The sequence below is a fragment of the Mytilus galloprovincialis genome, chromosome 10 (genome assembly GCF_965363235.1).
Source record: "Mytilus galloprovincialis chromosome 10, xbMytGall1.hap1.1, whole genome shotgun sequence".
NCBI lineage: Eukaryota > Metazoa > Mollusca > Bivalvia > Mytilida > Mytilidae > Mytilus > Mytilus galloprovincialis.
This window is the reverse complement of record NC_134847.1, coordinates 89049677-89068719: the sequence shown is the minus strand read 5'-3', so window position 1 is coordinate 89068719 and position 19043 is coordinate 89049677. Positions and strand designations below refer to the sequence as shown.

Genomic DNA, 19043 nt, shown 5'->3' with positions numbered 1-19043 from the left:
TGCCATTGCAGTGGCTATGTCACACTGAGATGAATATTCAATATTGATTGTTTCTGAAAGCAGTTGTGTTTGTAACCCAGCATTGGTCCGATATTTGGATTGCTTTCACAAATAAAGGCAACAGTAGTATACCGCTGTTCAAACTCATAAATCCATGGACAAAAAACAAAATCGGGGTTACAAACTAAAACTGAGGAAAACGCATTAAATATAAGAGGAGAACAACGACACAACACTACAATGTAACACACAGAAACGGACCAAACATCAGACAAAATCCCACGAGAATAACAAATATAACATCAAAACCAAATACATGAATTTAGGATAGACAAGTACCGTGACACGTCTTATCGCAATGTGAATTTACACTCAAAAATAAGAGAAAACAAACGACGCAACGTTGAAATGTAACACACAGAGAAACGAACTATTATATAACAATGGCCATATTCCTGACTTGGTACAGGACATTTTTAAACAAAACTATTTAACCAACATCTATTTTGTTTGTTTCAAATGTCTTTTGATTTTCTATTCACTGGTTTGTTGCTTTATATACATAGACCCTACACATTCCTGTATTTATAGTGACTGTCTTTATATATGGGCACTATACATTTTGCCAGCTCCTAAATCAAACACTCATAACCAGAAATGTGGATTTTTCGTTAACAGCATAAACACCAACAGGACCTGATATATGTTCAAAGATTCTAACGACAAAGTGTGTGCTTCTTCACAAGTGTGAACTGAAAACAACAATTCTTATAGATAAAGTAGATCAAATTAAGAAAAACCTATATAATCGTAACATTTTATTCCGGTCGACTGTTAAAAGGATAATTTTAATATCATTCGACATTACAATAACTTTAATTGTGACACCTGTTAACCGTTAAATAGTTATACTTTCTAAACATATGAATGAACTGTATAGAATTATCGCAATTAATTAGTGCTATTTATCTATGGTCGTAAAGTCGCCACTGAAGAACACTTAAAGTTTCTAGTTCAACATTCAAAGATAAAGACAGAGTTAATGTATATTCTGGTTAGTTTTAAGGTTGTTGCTCAATGTGAATAGTTGGTTACATGTTTGCAATATATAAATATTGTATATGAACCAAATGTTGTCTTTTTAATTAATATTAAGGTGTAACATCAACAAAATTAAGTCAACAAAATAACCTTGACTTCTTTATATCTGTGCCGATTTATACACGCCTACACATTGAAAATGTACATGCGTAACATATTTGCTTTGACTATCAGTTTGCGAACTTTCCTTTGTGATAATAATCCATTAAATTTGGTAGCGGAAACATTGACCTATCGGTAATGATAATTCTAGGTGGGTATACAAATATAATTAATAGCAGAAAAATGAAAAATTATCAAGATTGCATCTTAAAATGATTTTACATCTCGACTCTAATAAACATGTTTTTGAAATAATTTATATTTAAGGAATGACTGTATTAATTGTCTTTCTATGAAGAAATAGCATACAAAATGTGGTGCTTACTGAATAACCAGCGTTTTGCCACATTTTCTATATTATTTTGAATAGACAGAAAAAAATATTACAGTCATTCCTTAACATTTACTTCTAATTTCCATTTTAAGACGGATTAAATCTAAAAAAAAACGGTTGATGACGAAACAGTCACATGAAATAATGTATATGAGCTGATAGAAAAAACACTGTTAGCCAATCAGAAGACACATGGCATCCACAATCAAAGGATTCGTTTATATCACAAAGAGGAAAATGTTCCAAAGATAGCAATAGATAAACATTGATGTTACGATTTTTTTTTATTTGATGAAAGTGTTGGTAAAATTGCGCAAAACACATATTTTACATATCTTGTTTTTTGTAGATATTTATTGATTATCGTTGATCATCTCAACGAAAATGATTTTCTTGCTTGAGCCGGAAGCGAGAAAAGCAATCGAGTTGAGTTGACCAATGATAATCTTTTTATCGCTATTTTACGTATGACGACGTTGTCAATTTCATTAGCAACGCCACGTGCCTCCTTAGTTTCTAGTGAAAATATTCCATGGCAAGCCAGGAGCATGATATGAAAAATTTTCACAAAAAAGAATAGAGCAAAAATGCACAAAATAGCTATAAAATTGTCTACCAAGTTTTTAGTTAACTTTGTAAATTGTTAATACATAAATCATGTATATTTATTGTAAACATAAGCTCGCGATTATCAATTTGAAGTGTTGTCACATTGTGTTTTGTAGATAAACTGTAAAAAAGAAAGTCATTTGAGTTGCCACTATGATGTGAAATACATATCGAAATCTTAATACAAGTATTTGACCTAAATTGCCTCAATATATCCTATAAGATTTTCCACACATTAACGTATTTGTTCATTTCAAAATATATCATGCAATATCTCTAAATGATGCTTTTGACATACTTTTTTTATATGTTTAATTAATTACCCATACACAAATAAGTAAGACGATATCCATAATATAAAATACCGACGACAGGGTAATATTGTATGAATATCAGAAAAATATATATTGTTTTGTTTATTTCTATATTCAAATTCACGGGTTAAAAAACTACATGATCCATTTACATTTTACAAATTTTCAAAGCCAACATACAACTATAAAACATTTGTTGATTTGTGTTGCTCAATTTAGAGCATGTTAAAATTAATTGACGGATGATCAATAGAGAGCCTTACATATTCAATAGACATTGTCAAGGTTAGGAGATATTTTGATCTTTCACACACATTTACTTTATCTATATTTCTGTCAAAGGTCAGGAACATGGTTGTAGTTGTTTACTGTCAGTTATTTTGTTGATCGTCTATGTTTTCAAGATAATTTTACCTGTTTTTTTTTCGTATATATTCCTGCGTTGCATTAATGTACATCTCTGTATTTAGAAAAAAAAGTTCGTTCAGTAGAATTAACCATTATGATAAAAGCTTTCAATTCCTTATTCCAACCACACCTACCAAAAATATGTGTGAAACAAGTATTGCAAAACTGAACTAAAAGAGGAAAACAACAATCACATCCCTGCCTTAGTAAAGGTATTTTAAGAACTTATTTTTCGTTTTCTAGGTTTTTTGTGCATTGGAATTGTAATAACAACATCATTTGGTAAGTCAACTATTTTCAATTAGATCACATTGTCATTGTCATGTTATCTTTTATACCGTTTTAAAGAAGTTAATCAATCTCTCATAAATTTGTTTAATGTGGCTTTATTTACTAGACTGTTGTCAAGAAATATATCATTTTTAGAAGACCTTATGAATAAGGGTTGATATCTAAACCATCGAGCATATCAAAATAAAAATAAAAATGTCGGCCTGAATTGTCGTTTTAAAATGTTTCGGAAAAATTTCAATGAATATTCTCCAGAAAAACGGTTCTATTACTTAATGCGCTTGGTATGTATTTTATTTTAGATGCACTCAGCATATATAGTTACTTTTAGAGTTCCTCATATTTCGACATATAATTTGTTTTAGGTTTGACTTGTTTAAACTGTCCAGATATTACTCATCCTAGATTCTGTAAACATGTGAGACAATGTTCTTCAGATGAGGTAAAATGCATTACTACTTCCTAGGGAAGCCTACATGTTCAATATTTAATACAAAAAGTCATTTCGGATTCAATGTTCGAATGTCGTATCATTGTTAATCATTGTTCTGATTTTCGTTACTTACGTCTGTACTCTCACAGCTTTCATCGATATAAGGTTAACAACATTAACATATTTATAAACGCAAAATGTCCGACAGCAGGGATGAAAATACATGTACTCTCTAAACTGTGGCAGAATCAACCTATAATTGTTATAGTATCAATTAACGACCATATTTGTATCAAAATCGTCAATGCAATATATTTTCTTTGTTCGATCATTTTTTTTTTATAGATTTTATAGAAAACATGTTGTCTTTTTGACAATATCAACATATTATAATTCGTAGACGTAATTTCATTTATTTGATTATGCTTATGGCGTACATCTTATGTATTTGAAGAGTTGTTTTTGGAATAATCATTGAACATGTCTGTACCAAGTCAGGAATATGACAGTTGTTGTCCATTCCATTCGTTTGATGTGTTTTATCATTTGATTTTGCCATGTGATAAGGGACTTTCCGTTTTGAATTTTCCTCGGTGTTCAGTATTTTTGTGGTTTTACTTTTTTGATAAATATACACGGTTACCATGGTTAAACAAATTTTCAACTACATCAAGAAATTTACAAGTTATATTGGATTTTAGATATTCGAAAACTATCGTGCAATATCATTTTTGCTATCCGTCGTTTTCTTTCTACCTTCGAAAATATAGTTCACATGTGACCCTCATTGAACGATTCCATTTGGTTATAATATACGAACTAAAAATATTTCAATTTATAGTTCGAAACGATTTAAACATAAAAAGATGTGGTATGAGTGTACCAAGATATAAGAATAGTCTCGACATACCAAATGTAAAACAATTTAAAGGAGAAAGCTTATTAATTACAAAACAATTAACGAATCACAAAAAGGAAAATTTAATACAAGATCGAACGACAACCACAGATATCTGGACTCCTTACTACAGTTCATGACAGGGTTAAAAGTATGTACCCGCCTGCAGCAGCGATGTTACAGCACATGCACAGCGTATGAACAATATATATCTAAATAAAGTAAAAGGCTTAACTTATGAGAAATTAAATACGCAAAAGTATCAAAAGGACCTAAGACAAAATGTACAGATCTGAAGTTCACGTATTTTCTGAAAACTACTTTTAAATTGGAGGACAACAAACAAAACAATATAGAACTCAAATATGAATCAGTACATACCAATTTAGATTTTGTACCAAGGCGTCATAAACAGCCCAAGAAAAACACCACACTATAGGTACCGATAGATTTGTCAGCGTTTTAACTATGTAAATAACTGTTTCGCGATCTTATATATATTTAGATACCATAATAATTATTTAATCTGAAAATTGACCGATTGTATAGTATTCTTCATTTTGACAATTGTGAATGTGGATTAGCGTTTCGTGTGATTTAATATTGATAATTGTATTTTGTATTAATTCACTTGTACATGAACTTCATGCGATTTCCTCAGTTTTAGATTGTTAATGAGGTTTGTTTTTTCTTTATCGTTTTTTTCCAGTTTAAACATCATTTAAATATTGTAATTTAAACAGTAGTTTTTGTGATTAGATAAAGACATCTAGTTCATAATTAGATGTAATTAGATATCGACATTCTTTCCAACAATCAAAAATAAGTAAGATTTTAAGGAAATCACGATAAAAAAGAGGGTTGGGATCCTGCTAACATGTTTAACCCCGCCATAGTATGTATGTATGTGCCTGTCCAAAGTTAGGAGCTTGTAATTCAGTGGTTATCGTTTGTTTATGTGTTACATATTGGTTTTTCGTTCATTTTTTTTTTAAATAGATAAGGTCGTTAGTTTTCTTGTTTGAATTGTTTAACATTGTCATTTCCGGGCCTTTTATAGCTTACTATGCGGTATGGGCTTTACTCATTGTTGAATGCCGTACGGTGACATATAGTTGTTAATTTCTGTGTCCTTTTGGTCTCTTGTTGAGAGTTGTCTTATTGGCAATCATACCACATCTTTTTTTTTATATATAGATAATTAAAAAAGTCGTGAACCTAAATTTATAATTGATTGTTTAACATACTGATGCCTAGACGACACGGCTAATTTATAACTGACTTTAACATTATCAGATTTGTGGTTTGGAGAAGTTAGTAGACTCTTATGGTGATATTCGATACAAGCTTGGGTGCTTCCTTCCAGCGGTACGTTTGAGTTTTAATTGACAGAGATAACGATCGATAATTAATATAATTTAATTCATTTTGCCCATGGAAATGTTGCCTTGTTTGTCCTTAATTGTTTGTCTTTTCAGCTATTCAATCTTGAAACATGTTTTGAATTATCAAATAGTTTGTTCTCAATTATTACTGATACTTATTTTGTCGAAATTATCTTTTGAAGTAAAATTGGTACCATTAATGTAATTACTGGCAAATGCATTTTGTAGTCCTGTGTACGTCTTTCTTTGATATATTCTACTACTTATAGGTTTGTGGTCAGTATGATCAACGAAAAAGATTACTATCACTTAATCATACAACATCCGGTTCTAGACCTGGAAAAACAAACTGTTATGAATGCTGTAAATCAGACTTGTGTAACACCAAAGGTTGTGGGGAATCAGGTGAGCATGTAAGGCTATATTTTGGAAAACGCCAGTACCAAGTCAGGAATATGACAATTGTTTTAATTAACATTCGTTCTGTAAGTTGACAAGTGTAAAAACACTAAATCAATTTAGTACGTCCAAAGCGCAATAATTACATTAGTACAGGAACGTTGCAAATCAAACAATTGAAGGTGAGGTATAACTTTCTGAACACATTAGGATCTTAACGACCTATAATCAATTGCAAAGCTCATAAGAGGTCAATTTTGCCATAGTTGGTTGATAATGTTTGTGTGTGAATGTTTCAATAGAATCAAAATAGAGACCGTAAAAAATACAACGCAATATATGAAAATTGAAAATTGAAAATTACTCATCAAAAATAATTTTAAATTACAGATAAAATAAAAATGCAATAAAAAATAAATATGAGAAATGACTAAAAATAAAAAGAGTAAAGGAATAAAATGCAATAAAAAGTAAGTATGATACATTAAGATATATACTGAGATCGAATAAAAGTCTAATACCGTCCGATTGATAATCATGTGGAAACGCCTGTCTGCATTATGGTAGCCAGATGCGGCCATTTCGCCTTTTTCGCGTTTTCGTGTTTTCTTCCTTCACTTTGCAAACGCGAAATCGGTAAATCGGGAAATCGAGAAATCGAGAAAGCGAAATCGAGAAAGCGAAATCGAGAAATTGAGAAATCGGGAAATAGGGAAATCGAGAAACAGGGAAATCGAGAAATAGAGAAATCGGTGAATTCGAGAAATCAAGAAAGTACAAACGCGAAAACACGAAAGCGAAAAACGCGAAAACGATTTTTCTCGATTTGGCGTTTTTGCTTTCTCGTTTTTCCAATTTCCCGATTTCCCAACTTCTCGATTTCTCGATTTCTCGATTTCCCGATTTCCCGATTTCCCGATTTCTCGATTTCTCGATTTTGCGTGAAAGTGAAAGAAGAAAACGCGAAAAGACGAAATGGCCGCATACTGCATAGATAAGTTTTAATTTATTTCTTGAAAGCATTCACAGTTTCCATGTTTCGCAGTTCTTTCGGTAAGTCATTCCATAAGACGGCGGCAGCTCCATCAAACCGTATTTCTCCGTATGTTTTTGTTCTTACTGTTGGTTTGACTAAAAGCATATTGTTTTCAGACAGAAGAGTTTTTGTTGGCTTGTAAGTGTTGACTAGTTCTTGGAGTTACGTAAAGGCAACAGTAGTATACCGCTGTTCAAAACTCATAAATCCATGGACAAAAAACAAAGTCGGGATAACAAACTAAAACCGAGGGAAACGCATTAAATATAAGAGGAGAACAACGACATAACACTAAAATGTAACACATATAGACAAAATCCCACGAGAATAACAAAAATAACATATATATGTTAGACTCAGATCGACGTCCGGCCTCTAATCGACGTCCGTTCCTCAAACCGACGTCCGTTTCTCAAATCGACGTCCAAATCTGACGTCACATTCTCAAATCGACGTCCAATATTTTTATACTCTAATCGAACGTAATGTATTGCCCAAAACGACGTCCGATTGATGTTGATTGTGGTCGTCTTTAATCCATGTTCAATATCAATAAATGATAAATTAATGGGCTTGATTTACACTTATACATATACATGTTTTTCAGGCGCGGATCCAGAGGGGGGTTCCGGGGGTTGGAACCCCCCCCTTTTTTTGGCCGATCAATGCATTTGAATGGGAGCATATAGCTGGAACCCCCCCTTGACTCTGGGTTGGGAATCCCCCCCTTTTTAAAATGGCTGGATCCGCCCCTGTTTTTGTAGGGTTCTTATGACAACTATATTTTCAAACATTATACATACTATTCATATACATTTCTTCAACCAGAAAACATGCATATTAATGTTTATCTTGATAAAAAGTTAATCTATTGATCCACATAATAATATATCCTTTTCCATATACCCCGGCGCCGTTAAAAAATGAGCGATATTTATAGAATAAAAGTAAATTGGTGAAAAATACACTGGCTATCAACCAATCAAAATCCAGCATTCTTAGATAAGGTGTAATTATTTTATAAAGAAGACCGTTAATTTTCTTATTTGAATTGTTTACATTATTTCTGTCGTGGCCTTTTCTAGCCTTTGTGGTATGGGTTTTTATCATGGTTGAAATCCGTATAAGTTATAATTTCTCACATCCATTTTATTTGAACTCTGTGTATAGTTGTCTCTCTGAAAATCATATCAATCTCTAAAATTTAAAAATTAATATCACAACATAATATGTTTAAAGGTTTAAATGTTTCAGCTACTATCGGTTCACTTCAGTTTTGTATTCTGTGTCAAAAACAGACGTTGATTAGAGAAGCTCAAAATCGGACGTCGATTAGAGAATGCCAAAAAATGGACGTCGATTAGATAGGCATAAAATTGGCCGTCGATTTGGAAGGATATTTTATTGTGACGTCAGATTTGGACGTCGATTTGAGGAACGGACGTCGATTAGAGACCGGACGTCGATCTGAGTCTTACATATATATATAACATCACGTACACGGATGCTCTTGTTTCAGAGCTTTAAACACATAAAGCAACACTTTGTTTTTGCAACGAAATGTTATTGGCAGCCAATGAAGATGTTTTAAAACTGGTTTAACATGTTCGTTTTTCTTTTTCCTTGTGATAAGTTTTGCTGCGGTGTTTTGTACACACTGTAATCGTTGGATTGCAGTGGCGGGAAGTCCATATAACAATGTGTGGTAGAGTGGAATTTAGCATATTTTTGTAAATGTAAATTTGTATATATTGATTAGATATATTGGAATAAAATAATTTTCATACTATTGATATTATTAGTTACAAATTGAATGGTATTTAATTTGTCCAGTCTGAATTCAAATGTATTCCCGTGGTCCAAGCGAGACGTCAATAAGGAGAAAACAAGTGTCTTTGTTGCATTCTTTGTAATGAATGGACGAATTCGACCGATATTTCTGATCTGGTAGAAACAAAATTTCAAGATTGCAATAATCCGTTGGTCCATCGCCTATGTTTTGACAAAGTTAAACTGTATCTCATTCTATATATAAACATAAAGAGTGGTAGGGGAAAGTAAGATATCCTATAAGATATTTATCTTATTTACTCTGTAAATCGGGCAGAAATGTACACGTTTTTTTTATTCATATGTATTCCTGCTCTATGACTGACATTTGCTACAAATTTGATTTGTTTACCTTTAAATAAAACTAGGCACAGATTTGCTCACGCAGGAAATGCAAATGAATCTGGGAAATAAACTGTAAGCATTAGTTTATATGGTATCGGTTGTATAAATAACTCTTAAACTTTATTTACAGATTCTTTTCAACAAAACAGTAAGGTGTGTTACAACTGCCGAGGAAGTTTGAGGGGAGATGTCTGTCGACAAATATCATTTTGTAATATTAATGAGGTATACTAGATTCGTTAAAAAATATTTTTGTAAATAACTGTTGTCTTCATCTTAAAAACATAGTTAATAAATTTCAGTGCATATAGTCATATTTTACATTTTCATGCAAGGTATTTTCACAGTCTACATTTCTTAAACTATTACTGAAATCATCGTAGACACCAGATTCATTTATTTTAAGAAATGTAGAAGACCAAAATTCCGAAAGGTTTTGCCATAAACAGCTAGGTTAATATATTTCTGAGTTAGTAAATTAGTAAATACTTAGTATGTCGACAAAAAACCTAAAACTTGTGTAATTATATATATTATTATAAAATGACAGTATTTGTGATAACTATTGTTCAGATGAAGAGACATATGGCGAAGAAAAAGTAAAATCACAAAATTACTGAACTCAGAGGAAAATTCAAAACGGAAAATCCCTTATTAAATGACAAAATCAAAATCTCAAACTCATCAAACGAATGAAAAACAACTGTCATAGTTCTGATTTGGTACAGACATTTTTTAAAGTAGAAAATGGTGGATTGAACCTGGTTTTATAGCTAGCTAAACCTCTCACTTGTATGACTTTCGCATCACGTTCTATTATATTGACAACGATACGTGAACAAAACAAACTGACAAAGTCGGTAAAAATGTAAAAAAATCAGTCAACATTGTTTTATAATTTTAATCATAATAAAAACAAACAAATAAGAGACTCATTGACAACAATGTGTGACCAAAACAAACAGGTATAATAGGTAAATATGTTAAAATTTGGGGTAGGATGCTCACTAAAAGTATTGACTCGTATTCGTGTTTGTTCAACTGTTAATAGTAAATTCATAACTTTAATTGTAGATGTGTTACATGCAAGAAGATACACGACAAGGAGAACTATTTTATGACAGTGGATGTATAGAGAGTCACGTATGTTACAGTTGTATTTATTGTGTGTTTGAAATATACATTTGTTGAAATTAGCTTTTGAAACAGCTTTTTTAAACTTATAAATACCCTCACACTTTTTGCATATGTAGTCTAATTCAGAAATTGTACAATTTATAGAAACAAAGTAGTCAAACTCGGATAATCACCTTCTTTCTAATCTAAATGAATATACCTATTTGATATTTGATAACTAGGCACAGGGTTCTCTCTGGATGCTGTTTACTACAACTGATACAAACAGAGGATCTGGTTTGGACATCCACTCGAATAATATAAAAAACAATTCTAAAAAATCTCATAATAACAATAGCAAGCATGTTGCATTATAATCCGTCATTTTGATTGGCCAAGAGCAATCTTGCGACGTTTTCTGAAATTCTGAATGCTTCTTTTAGTTATTCTACACGGTTTCAAAAGCGTTGACCGTGCACAAACTTTTAAATGTACTTTGGTCAACGCTTCTACATCGAAATGAATTTACAATATTAAACATTCAATTTTTAAATAAACTGAGATTTATATTTGTGGTCCTAAAACATCTTAAAATAATATTGTACAAGTATCATATATTTAACATTAGGTCAACTGTGTATGTAAGAAAACCTTTAAAACCCGAGTAACGAATGGTTTATAATGGAAAAATATCTGCACTCATGAAACTACAATAAGAAGGTCAATTTGCGGAAGCTGGCGATGGATGCTAGGTTGATATGAGGTTTCCCTGATACATTGATATGTACACAATATTTTTTATTTCGAATAATTTATACTTTTATTTAGACATGTTTTATACTGATGAAATTCATTGAAAGCATCCTTCTCTAAAGAGAAAGGTAAATATGCTAGACATACTTACTGGAGGTGTGATGAGATGAACGAAGCTGCTAATTTTCTCCTTGATAATATTTATGTATGGTCAACAAGAAAGTTTATCGACGAGATATTTGTATGTAATTCAATTGATAGTTCAACAACAGTAACCGAGAGGACTAGGTCCGCTAAAGGCCGATTATGGCCTCTAATTTCATGTTCATATGACGAAAGATTTTGGACACTTTCTAAACACTTAAGTGTCCATTTCAGTTGATTCTGTTAGTTTATTTGAAGGATTTTTAGTGATTTAGTCATTAAAAACTCCCCGATTTAAGCTTAAATATGACAAATCTATAAAATATGCCAAAACATGTCACTTTTCGGATGGTTTTTTGTTATTTTACAACCACTGGGCCAATGCTCCTGTTGGTGTAGTTTTTAATTCCATGAGGGTATCATCAACCCAGGAGTCAGCACTTCTGTGTAGACATGAATATCATTGATATGGTCATGATTCAGTTTTAAATACTAAGGCTTTTTTTCCTGAGGAAAAGTTTCTTTAGCTTATTTGGCACTTTTATGAATTTGTGGTCCACAATGCTCATCAACAGCGTACTTCATTTGGTCTTTTTATTCTAGCGTCATTGATGAGTCTTTTGTAGGCGAAACATGTGTTTTGCGCAAATACAAAATTGCAATCTTTGTATCTATGATGAGATAATTTACCCAATGCAACTTAATTTAAATAAATCAAATATAGACGGTAATAACTACTCTTTCCTAGATTAAAATATTTCAGTTTTCCTTTGGAAGCTCAACACTAAAACTTACGACGAAAGGGACGTTTTATCCGTTCCCTAAATTAAATTTTTTTTTTGGATGGTGATATTTTATCCTTTGGCACCATCTTACGGTGTTGATATATCCAAACAACGAGTTTGCTTTGGCCGTGTCTGATGTGACGTTTTGGATTTAACTATACTACTGGTCATTGATTAGTTTAGGGATTTTGTTCCCATAAATTTCTTAAAACCTTTACTAAATTATTCCATTGATATAAACAAATATTTTTATTGGTATTCATATTTAAAATTAAACTAAATATTATGCTATAGACATATGCATATTCATGGCTCTACAATATGTCAATACTTGTATCTTTGCATTGTACAAAATCATGTTTATTTGACTGTTTATGACGTCTGTACACTACAACCATTAGATGATGGATGTGTACTGATTGATAATGAAGCCCAATATGCATGTTATGTTGTTTTGACTTAGCTGTCAGTAACTCTGAGTACCCTCACATCTGTACTAAGTGTACTTTTGTATGCATGAAGACAACATATTTTTCTTTTATTTATTCAATTTGCATGTTTCAAATCTCGCTTTTTGTATTTAGCATACTTTCAGTATCAACTTATGAAAATTCGATATATATGGTGACTCTAATGTATGTATACAAGCTTAATGTGTTGCTTGCAGATATGTATGTCTATTAATGCTCCTGTAGTTGGTCGAAGGGACCTTGAAGCATTTGATAAGCGCAACATCTTGAAACGATATGCGGAAAATCTACGTTGCTGTCAAGATCATCTTTGTAACAAAGAATATGGTTCTTTACCAACCAACACACCTGGAAATTTATTTACTTCACCGACGTCAACTATTTTTACACAGTCTTCTCACACAGGTATGTTTTACAATCATGATATTTTCTTTCAAACATTATATTTTTTGTTGCACACAAAAATGCATCTATTATTCTTATGATTGGATAGTTTTTGTTGAATCGTCAGGTATTGATTTATACTGATAATGTGCACGAGATAGAATTTATTAGGATGAAGATTGTGGTTGCCTGGGTGTTAGGAATACAAAACATTATATTTCCATCTCATTTACCATTTCATGAACGGAAATCACATTACACCTAAAGGTATTTCTACCCTCTATGATTACACTAATTATATAGAATTCTTTATGAATTTCTATGCTAGTTTTGTTATACTTTTTTTTTTTATTATTAAGGTAAATAAGAAATAATAAAGATGGTGCTTACATGCTATCTAATTTATTTCCTAAATGTGATGATATCTTACATAAAGTCAATTCATTTCATTATGAAACGAAATACTGTAATACTTTCATGGTAATTCAATAGACGAGCTTGAATTAGATTACACATTTACCTGATTTTTGCTATAGTTCTTATATAGGTCGAGGCCCGTCATCAACATTATGATAGTTTTCTAAATGGTTTGCCTTTGCCTCCTGGTTGATTTGATAGCATTGGAATCAATCCGCTATACACATATAATAAACGTAGCTTAGTAAATGAAAACGTTTGTAAGATAACAAAAGAGTACTTGAACATTTTGCTAAAAGGAAAAAGCGACCAAAAGACAATTGAAATATATGTCTTCGAACGCATGTTGTGTCTAATTTGTTGGTTCTATTTTTAAGTTTCCGTTACATTATTTTCTGTTTTTACATCTTTCAATTACCTTTCGATATAGGCATTGATACAACATTGAAATTATAAACAAGAAGATGTGGTATGAAAGCCTTCGGTTACATGTCATTTGTAATTTAATTTAGGTGTGTGCCAGTCTGGAAAGCGATGTTATAATGGCGGTAAATGTCAGTCATCAACTTGCATATGTCCAGATCAAGTTTTTGGAGATAATTGTGAATACACAGGTACTTACAGCATTAAATATTTGGTGAATACACAATAACAAATAAAAGTAAAAATATTGGATTTAAAATTATTTATTTATACAGATTGAAATCATATTCAATACACTTAGAATTTAGTTTAAACATTTTTTATTTATAGTGGATTGGGAAACAAGTTATTGTAACTTATATTAATCCCTTTCCACTTTGTGGGTGCGAGTGCTGCCTTGTAGCTAGCGGCATTAGCTTACTCTTTTTCGAAATCTACAAGGGTGTTTCTTACGTCCAAGAGATATGATTCTCTCTTGACATGGGTCAGCCATTTATCGTCCCCTTCCGACGGACTATCATCGTTTCCTTTTGACCATACTCGCAAATAGTGTCAAGGGAGAGCCGAAAATTCAGCCCCTGAAATTTTCATCCCGAAACGGGAACCGAACCATGAACCTTTGTGATAGAAGTCCGATGCACTAACCACTTTACTTACAAATGAAACATTTGGTATTATTTGATTTGATTTTATTTCATTCGGAAATACGAAATATTTTTTTTCTATCAATGAAAGTAGCTTTAGTAAAGAACAATATAAATGCAATTTTTATTTTACTCGGTAAGTTGTTTGATATAGTTTGATTTTTTTTGGACTTCCCCCTTAATGAATTTATCTTGGAATTTGCTATTTTTTAATACTTTTTTCTCTTTCCCATCGCATGTCAAGATTGACACACGTGTATATAATGAGAGCAGTAAAAGATGGACGCAGAATTTACACTAATTCAGATCAAAAGATATGCTATATGTGTTAAATCGATTTCTAATATTTTGAGAAATATTAGACAGAAAGTAGAATTTACTTCTGAATTTCATAAGTATCCAATTCTTTCAGTTTGCTCTATTTCAATGGTTCAATTTTAGCTAGTAATATAATAAAGCACAAGGAATAGTTGTAAAGAGAGGCAATGTTTGTGAACTACAATATAGTTGGAAATGAAATATTCAAGAGTATTATAGTCGCCGTCAGCTGCAATTCGTAGCGGTTATCGGTAAAATAATCTAAACTATCAATCGCGTTCACTCGAGATATAGTTTTTCACATTCCATTCATAAATCGCAAAAAGAAAAAACACTACTGACCTACCTTTTAAGTGATCGCACTGTAACAATCCTGACCTTCACATTTTCCAGAATGTTTTCCATTGTAATTCCGCCATCTTCGTTTCTATGAGGATCGTTTGTTTACATATACCATTCGTCACTTACGCAGTTTCCTGAAATGTTCTTTTCATTGATGTGATAAGATTTCCCGCGCTTTATGCAAATTTTATGAAATTGAACTCCACGGAAACGCTTCCGGTAAAAACAATGGCGGATTCCACCATTCAAAATCGTCTTGGAAAATGTGAAGGTCAGGATTATCACAGTGCAATCACTTAAAAGGTAGGTCAGTAGTGGTTTTTCTTTTTGCGATTTATGAATGGAATGTGAAAAACTATATCTCGAGTGAACGCGATTGATAGTTTAGATTATTTTTACCGATAACCGCTACGAATTTCAGCTGACGGCGACTATAATTTTTACAATCAACCTACAAAAATATAATGTCTCACTCCACGATAAAACGATGAACTCTTTTATCTCACAATAGTAGCAGTTGACGTTGCTATGTTTTTGTAGAATCCTGCATTTTAAATGTTTGGATTTAAGCCTTCCTGATAAGGTAAATACAGAAAAGCTCTTCGGAGCACGAAATTTATAAAGTTTTTATTTTGAATTTACAGTTTTTCGTTCTGTTATGTTAGAATTTGCTTACCCTTCCGGAGCACCTCAGTACACCCCCAGTTTTTGGTGGGGTTCTTGTTGCTAATTCTATAGTTTTATATGTTGTGTCGTGTGTACTATTACTTGTCTGTTTGTCTTTTTTCATTTTTAGCCATGGATTTATGACTTTGACTGTCCCTCTGGTGTCTTTCGTCCACTCTTCTTATGAATACGATATTTTTTAACATAAAACCTAAAAAGTCTCTTATATAAGACTTCCAATTTTCTCTGTGAATAAGTAAAAGGCATAAAACACAAAACATTCATCAATTAAATACACAGGCAATAATATCATTTCTTTATTTAAACCAACCAGGAGGTTATATGAGCCTTCCACACTTTGTCACATTCTAAAATTGTGAGAAAGTGATGAATAAATGTTTGATGATAAGTCATTTTGTACGCTCGTACTCACAATTTAAGGGATTAGAATTTTATCATTCATGTAATACTAAATTAATATACGAAAACATCAGCACCATTTTCTTAAATTGTGGTGTTTTCTACAAATGTGTAATTTTTAGTTTTGCTATTGATGTATTCCGCAATTATGTATTATTCATAGTTGGTTATGCTGATATTATTCATTTTCTACGACAGTTTAATTGATAACAAAGTTTTGTCTCTCTACAATAAATGACCTCACCATTGCCTGATACATTATTTTATTGTATTTTTCAGACGTACGAGGTACCTCCTTTGTTCTCATATTTCCTCAAACACAATTTCCTGATTGTCAAACACAACATGCTCTCATAGGAACAGGACAAAATGGAGTTTTCCAAAAGTTCTCCTTTTCCACTCATTATAATATATCAAGTCAATTTTCTCCAAAACTGTTTACGACCCACTTTAACAAAAGCGTTGCTATGACTTCAAATGGAAAATTTCTGCGTGGTGTCGAATTATCGTTCAGTTCTAAAGTAAGTTTATATGCCATGACGTATTGTAGTAAGTCCAGAGAAAAATACAGTGAAGGTTTTTTGGTAATTCCAACTAATTTCTTATCAACAAAGTACATTGTTCCTGTGTATACACCAGAATATGGATTACATAGCCTATTCGCAATTGCAGCATTTAAACCAAACACTATAGTTAACATAAATCTGAAAGTAAATGGGGCAACTAGTTCATATATAAACGTTGTCTTACGTGCTTATGAAACCTACCAATATTCACATCCAGACGACTTATCTGGAACATTAATAACTAGCACTGAACCTATTGCGGTCGTCAGCGGGAATATTGGACACACAATAGCAGCTGGTGGCCATAATCCTTTTACAGAAATGGTTCTTCCATCAGACCAATGGGATACGTTTTATGTTATTCCGGAAATTGCTAAACGGCCTTCAAATATTGTTCGGATTTACAGTAACAAACCAACAAATGTAACAATTCATTATCAGGATAAGATAGAATCAAAATCTATTCCGGAGAGAAAATTTATAGATTTTGATCATGGCACGATATCCTTTTTTAACGCTAGTAATGCTGTTATGGTTATGGTATTTACAAGAGGACTAGCTGATAATTCTGGTGACCCTTTTATGATGACAGTCCCGGGTATAAACCAGTACTTATCAACATATGAGTTCGCGGTGCCATCAGAATTTACTAACTTTATAAGCATCACAGTTCTGTCTAATGCCTTAGATGGATTTATTCTTGATGGTAACCCAATGCATCACGACAATGGTAGTCATATATTTGGTGGACCGAATCATTATTCTACTTTTACAAAGCCTATTCATAGTGGTGTTCATCAGATCAGTCATAAAGCCAACGTCCGGTTCGGTCTTTGGGTATATGGTAACGGCGTATTGGATGGCTATGGGTATCCGGCGGGAATGGCTTTCAGGACCAATACAAATTAAGTCGATATCATTCGGAATAATAATATTAAGGATAGATACAAATAAAATGTCCAATAATTTCTAATCTGTCATCTCTGAAAAGAAGAAAATGGTTGTGTTATACTGCAAATTAATTTTTATAGTCATGTCACAAACTCAAGGGCAGTGTTCTATAGAAAATCCACATGGTTTTAAAAAAACTATGAAAAATAAAGGATTTTATAATTCCCCAAAACGCTTCTTAGACTATATATTTTTTTCTCTTTTTTAAGTTATTTTTTTGCCATGGCGCTGTTAATTGTCGATTTATGTTCGATAGCAAGAAACAATTAATCTATTCAGATTTTTTTTGTCTTTCTTTTCTGGGAAGTCTATTCTATTGGGGTGATAAGGCATCTTTTATTTCTTGGAAAATGTCGTAGAAACCAATTAAATTGTTTACAGTATACATTTTTCATTAATTAAATTTGAATTTAAATTCTTTGTGTGTGATCATAAGTAGCTTTTATCAATCCACTAAAATCAAGGTATTAAATTAAACTGGAAATCAACATCAAGTTTTGAAAACCTGCATTACTTCGAATTCTTACTGCTTAATTTCATGATTTTAGTCCAATTACGTTTTTAATTTGATGTTACACTACTATCATTTTTTTTCTTCTTAATTGATATTTTCATATTCAACCTATCTATTATGATTTAAAGATATATTGTGCAATATAACTTATCTTACGAAATAAATTGCGAAAACGTGATAGTATGACTAAACCTTTTCATATTATGTTAAAAAGAAAACTTGGGAACTAAGCTTACTCCATGCATGCTTGGACGAACGCAACTAATGTTAACTTGGAACATAAAAACCACCCTGTTTAAACAACATTTATTTCAATTATTGGCCTGTAACAATATCCTTCATGATGCCAAGCTCATCCTAGTGTTCCATGTTACATTTTATTAGTGCACAGGGCTATATTATTTGTACAATTGATCTACATATAACATCAAATTGTTATCTGTTTTTTACTGTTAAAACCCCCCAAAAATTAATGGCTAGTGAGTTTAACATGGCGCCTGGCAACATCACAAGGATTGTTTTCAAGGTTGGCTGTCTCAGCTATTCTTGGCGAGGTTAAACAGTAACATCCTATCTCAAACCATAATCCTTGCTCGCTCTTGGTCTGTTTGCAATTCCATTGTGTTTTTATTTTCTTGACATCCT

At 32.0% G+C, this 19043-nt stretch overlaps 2 protein-coding genes across 2 annotated transcripts in view; both read left to right on the top strand.

Moving 5' to 3' along the window:
• The window catches only part of LOC143048714 (MAM and LDL-receptor class A domain-containing protein 1-like), a 180227-nt gene that overhangs the window by 99953 nt on the left and 61231 nt on the right, over window positions 1-19043 (top strand). The gene's annotated exons all lie outside the window — the stretch shown is intronic.
• LOC143048712 (uncharacterized) lies at window positions 1255-17906 on the top strand. The gene is made up of 10 exons (XM_076222550.1): window positions 1255-1354; window positions 3112-3150; window positions 3525-3601; window positions 5787-5858; window positions 6145-6280; window positions 9616-9710; window positions 10560-10628; window positions 12951-13158; window positions 14067-14168; window positions 16647-17906. The coding sequence occupies exons 1-10, from the start codon at window positions 1342-1344 to the stop codon at window positions 17840-17842; spliced, it is 2007 nt and encodes a 668-aa protein (XP_076078665.1). The 5' UTR covers window positions 1255-1341; the 3' UTR covers window positions 17843-17906.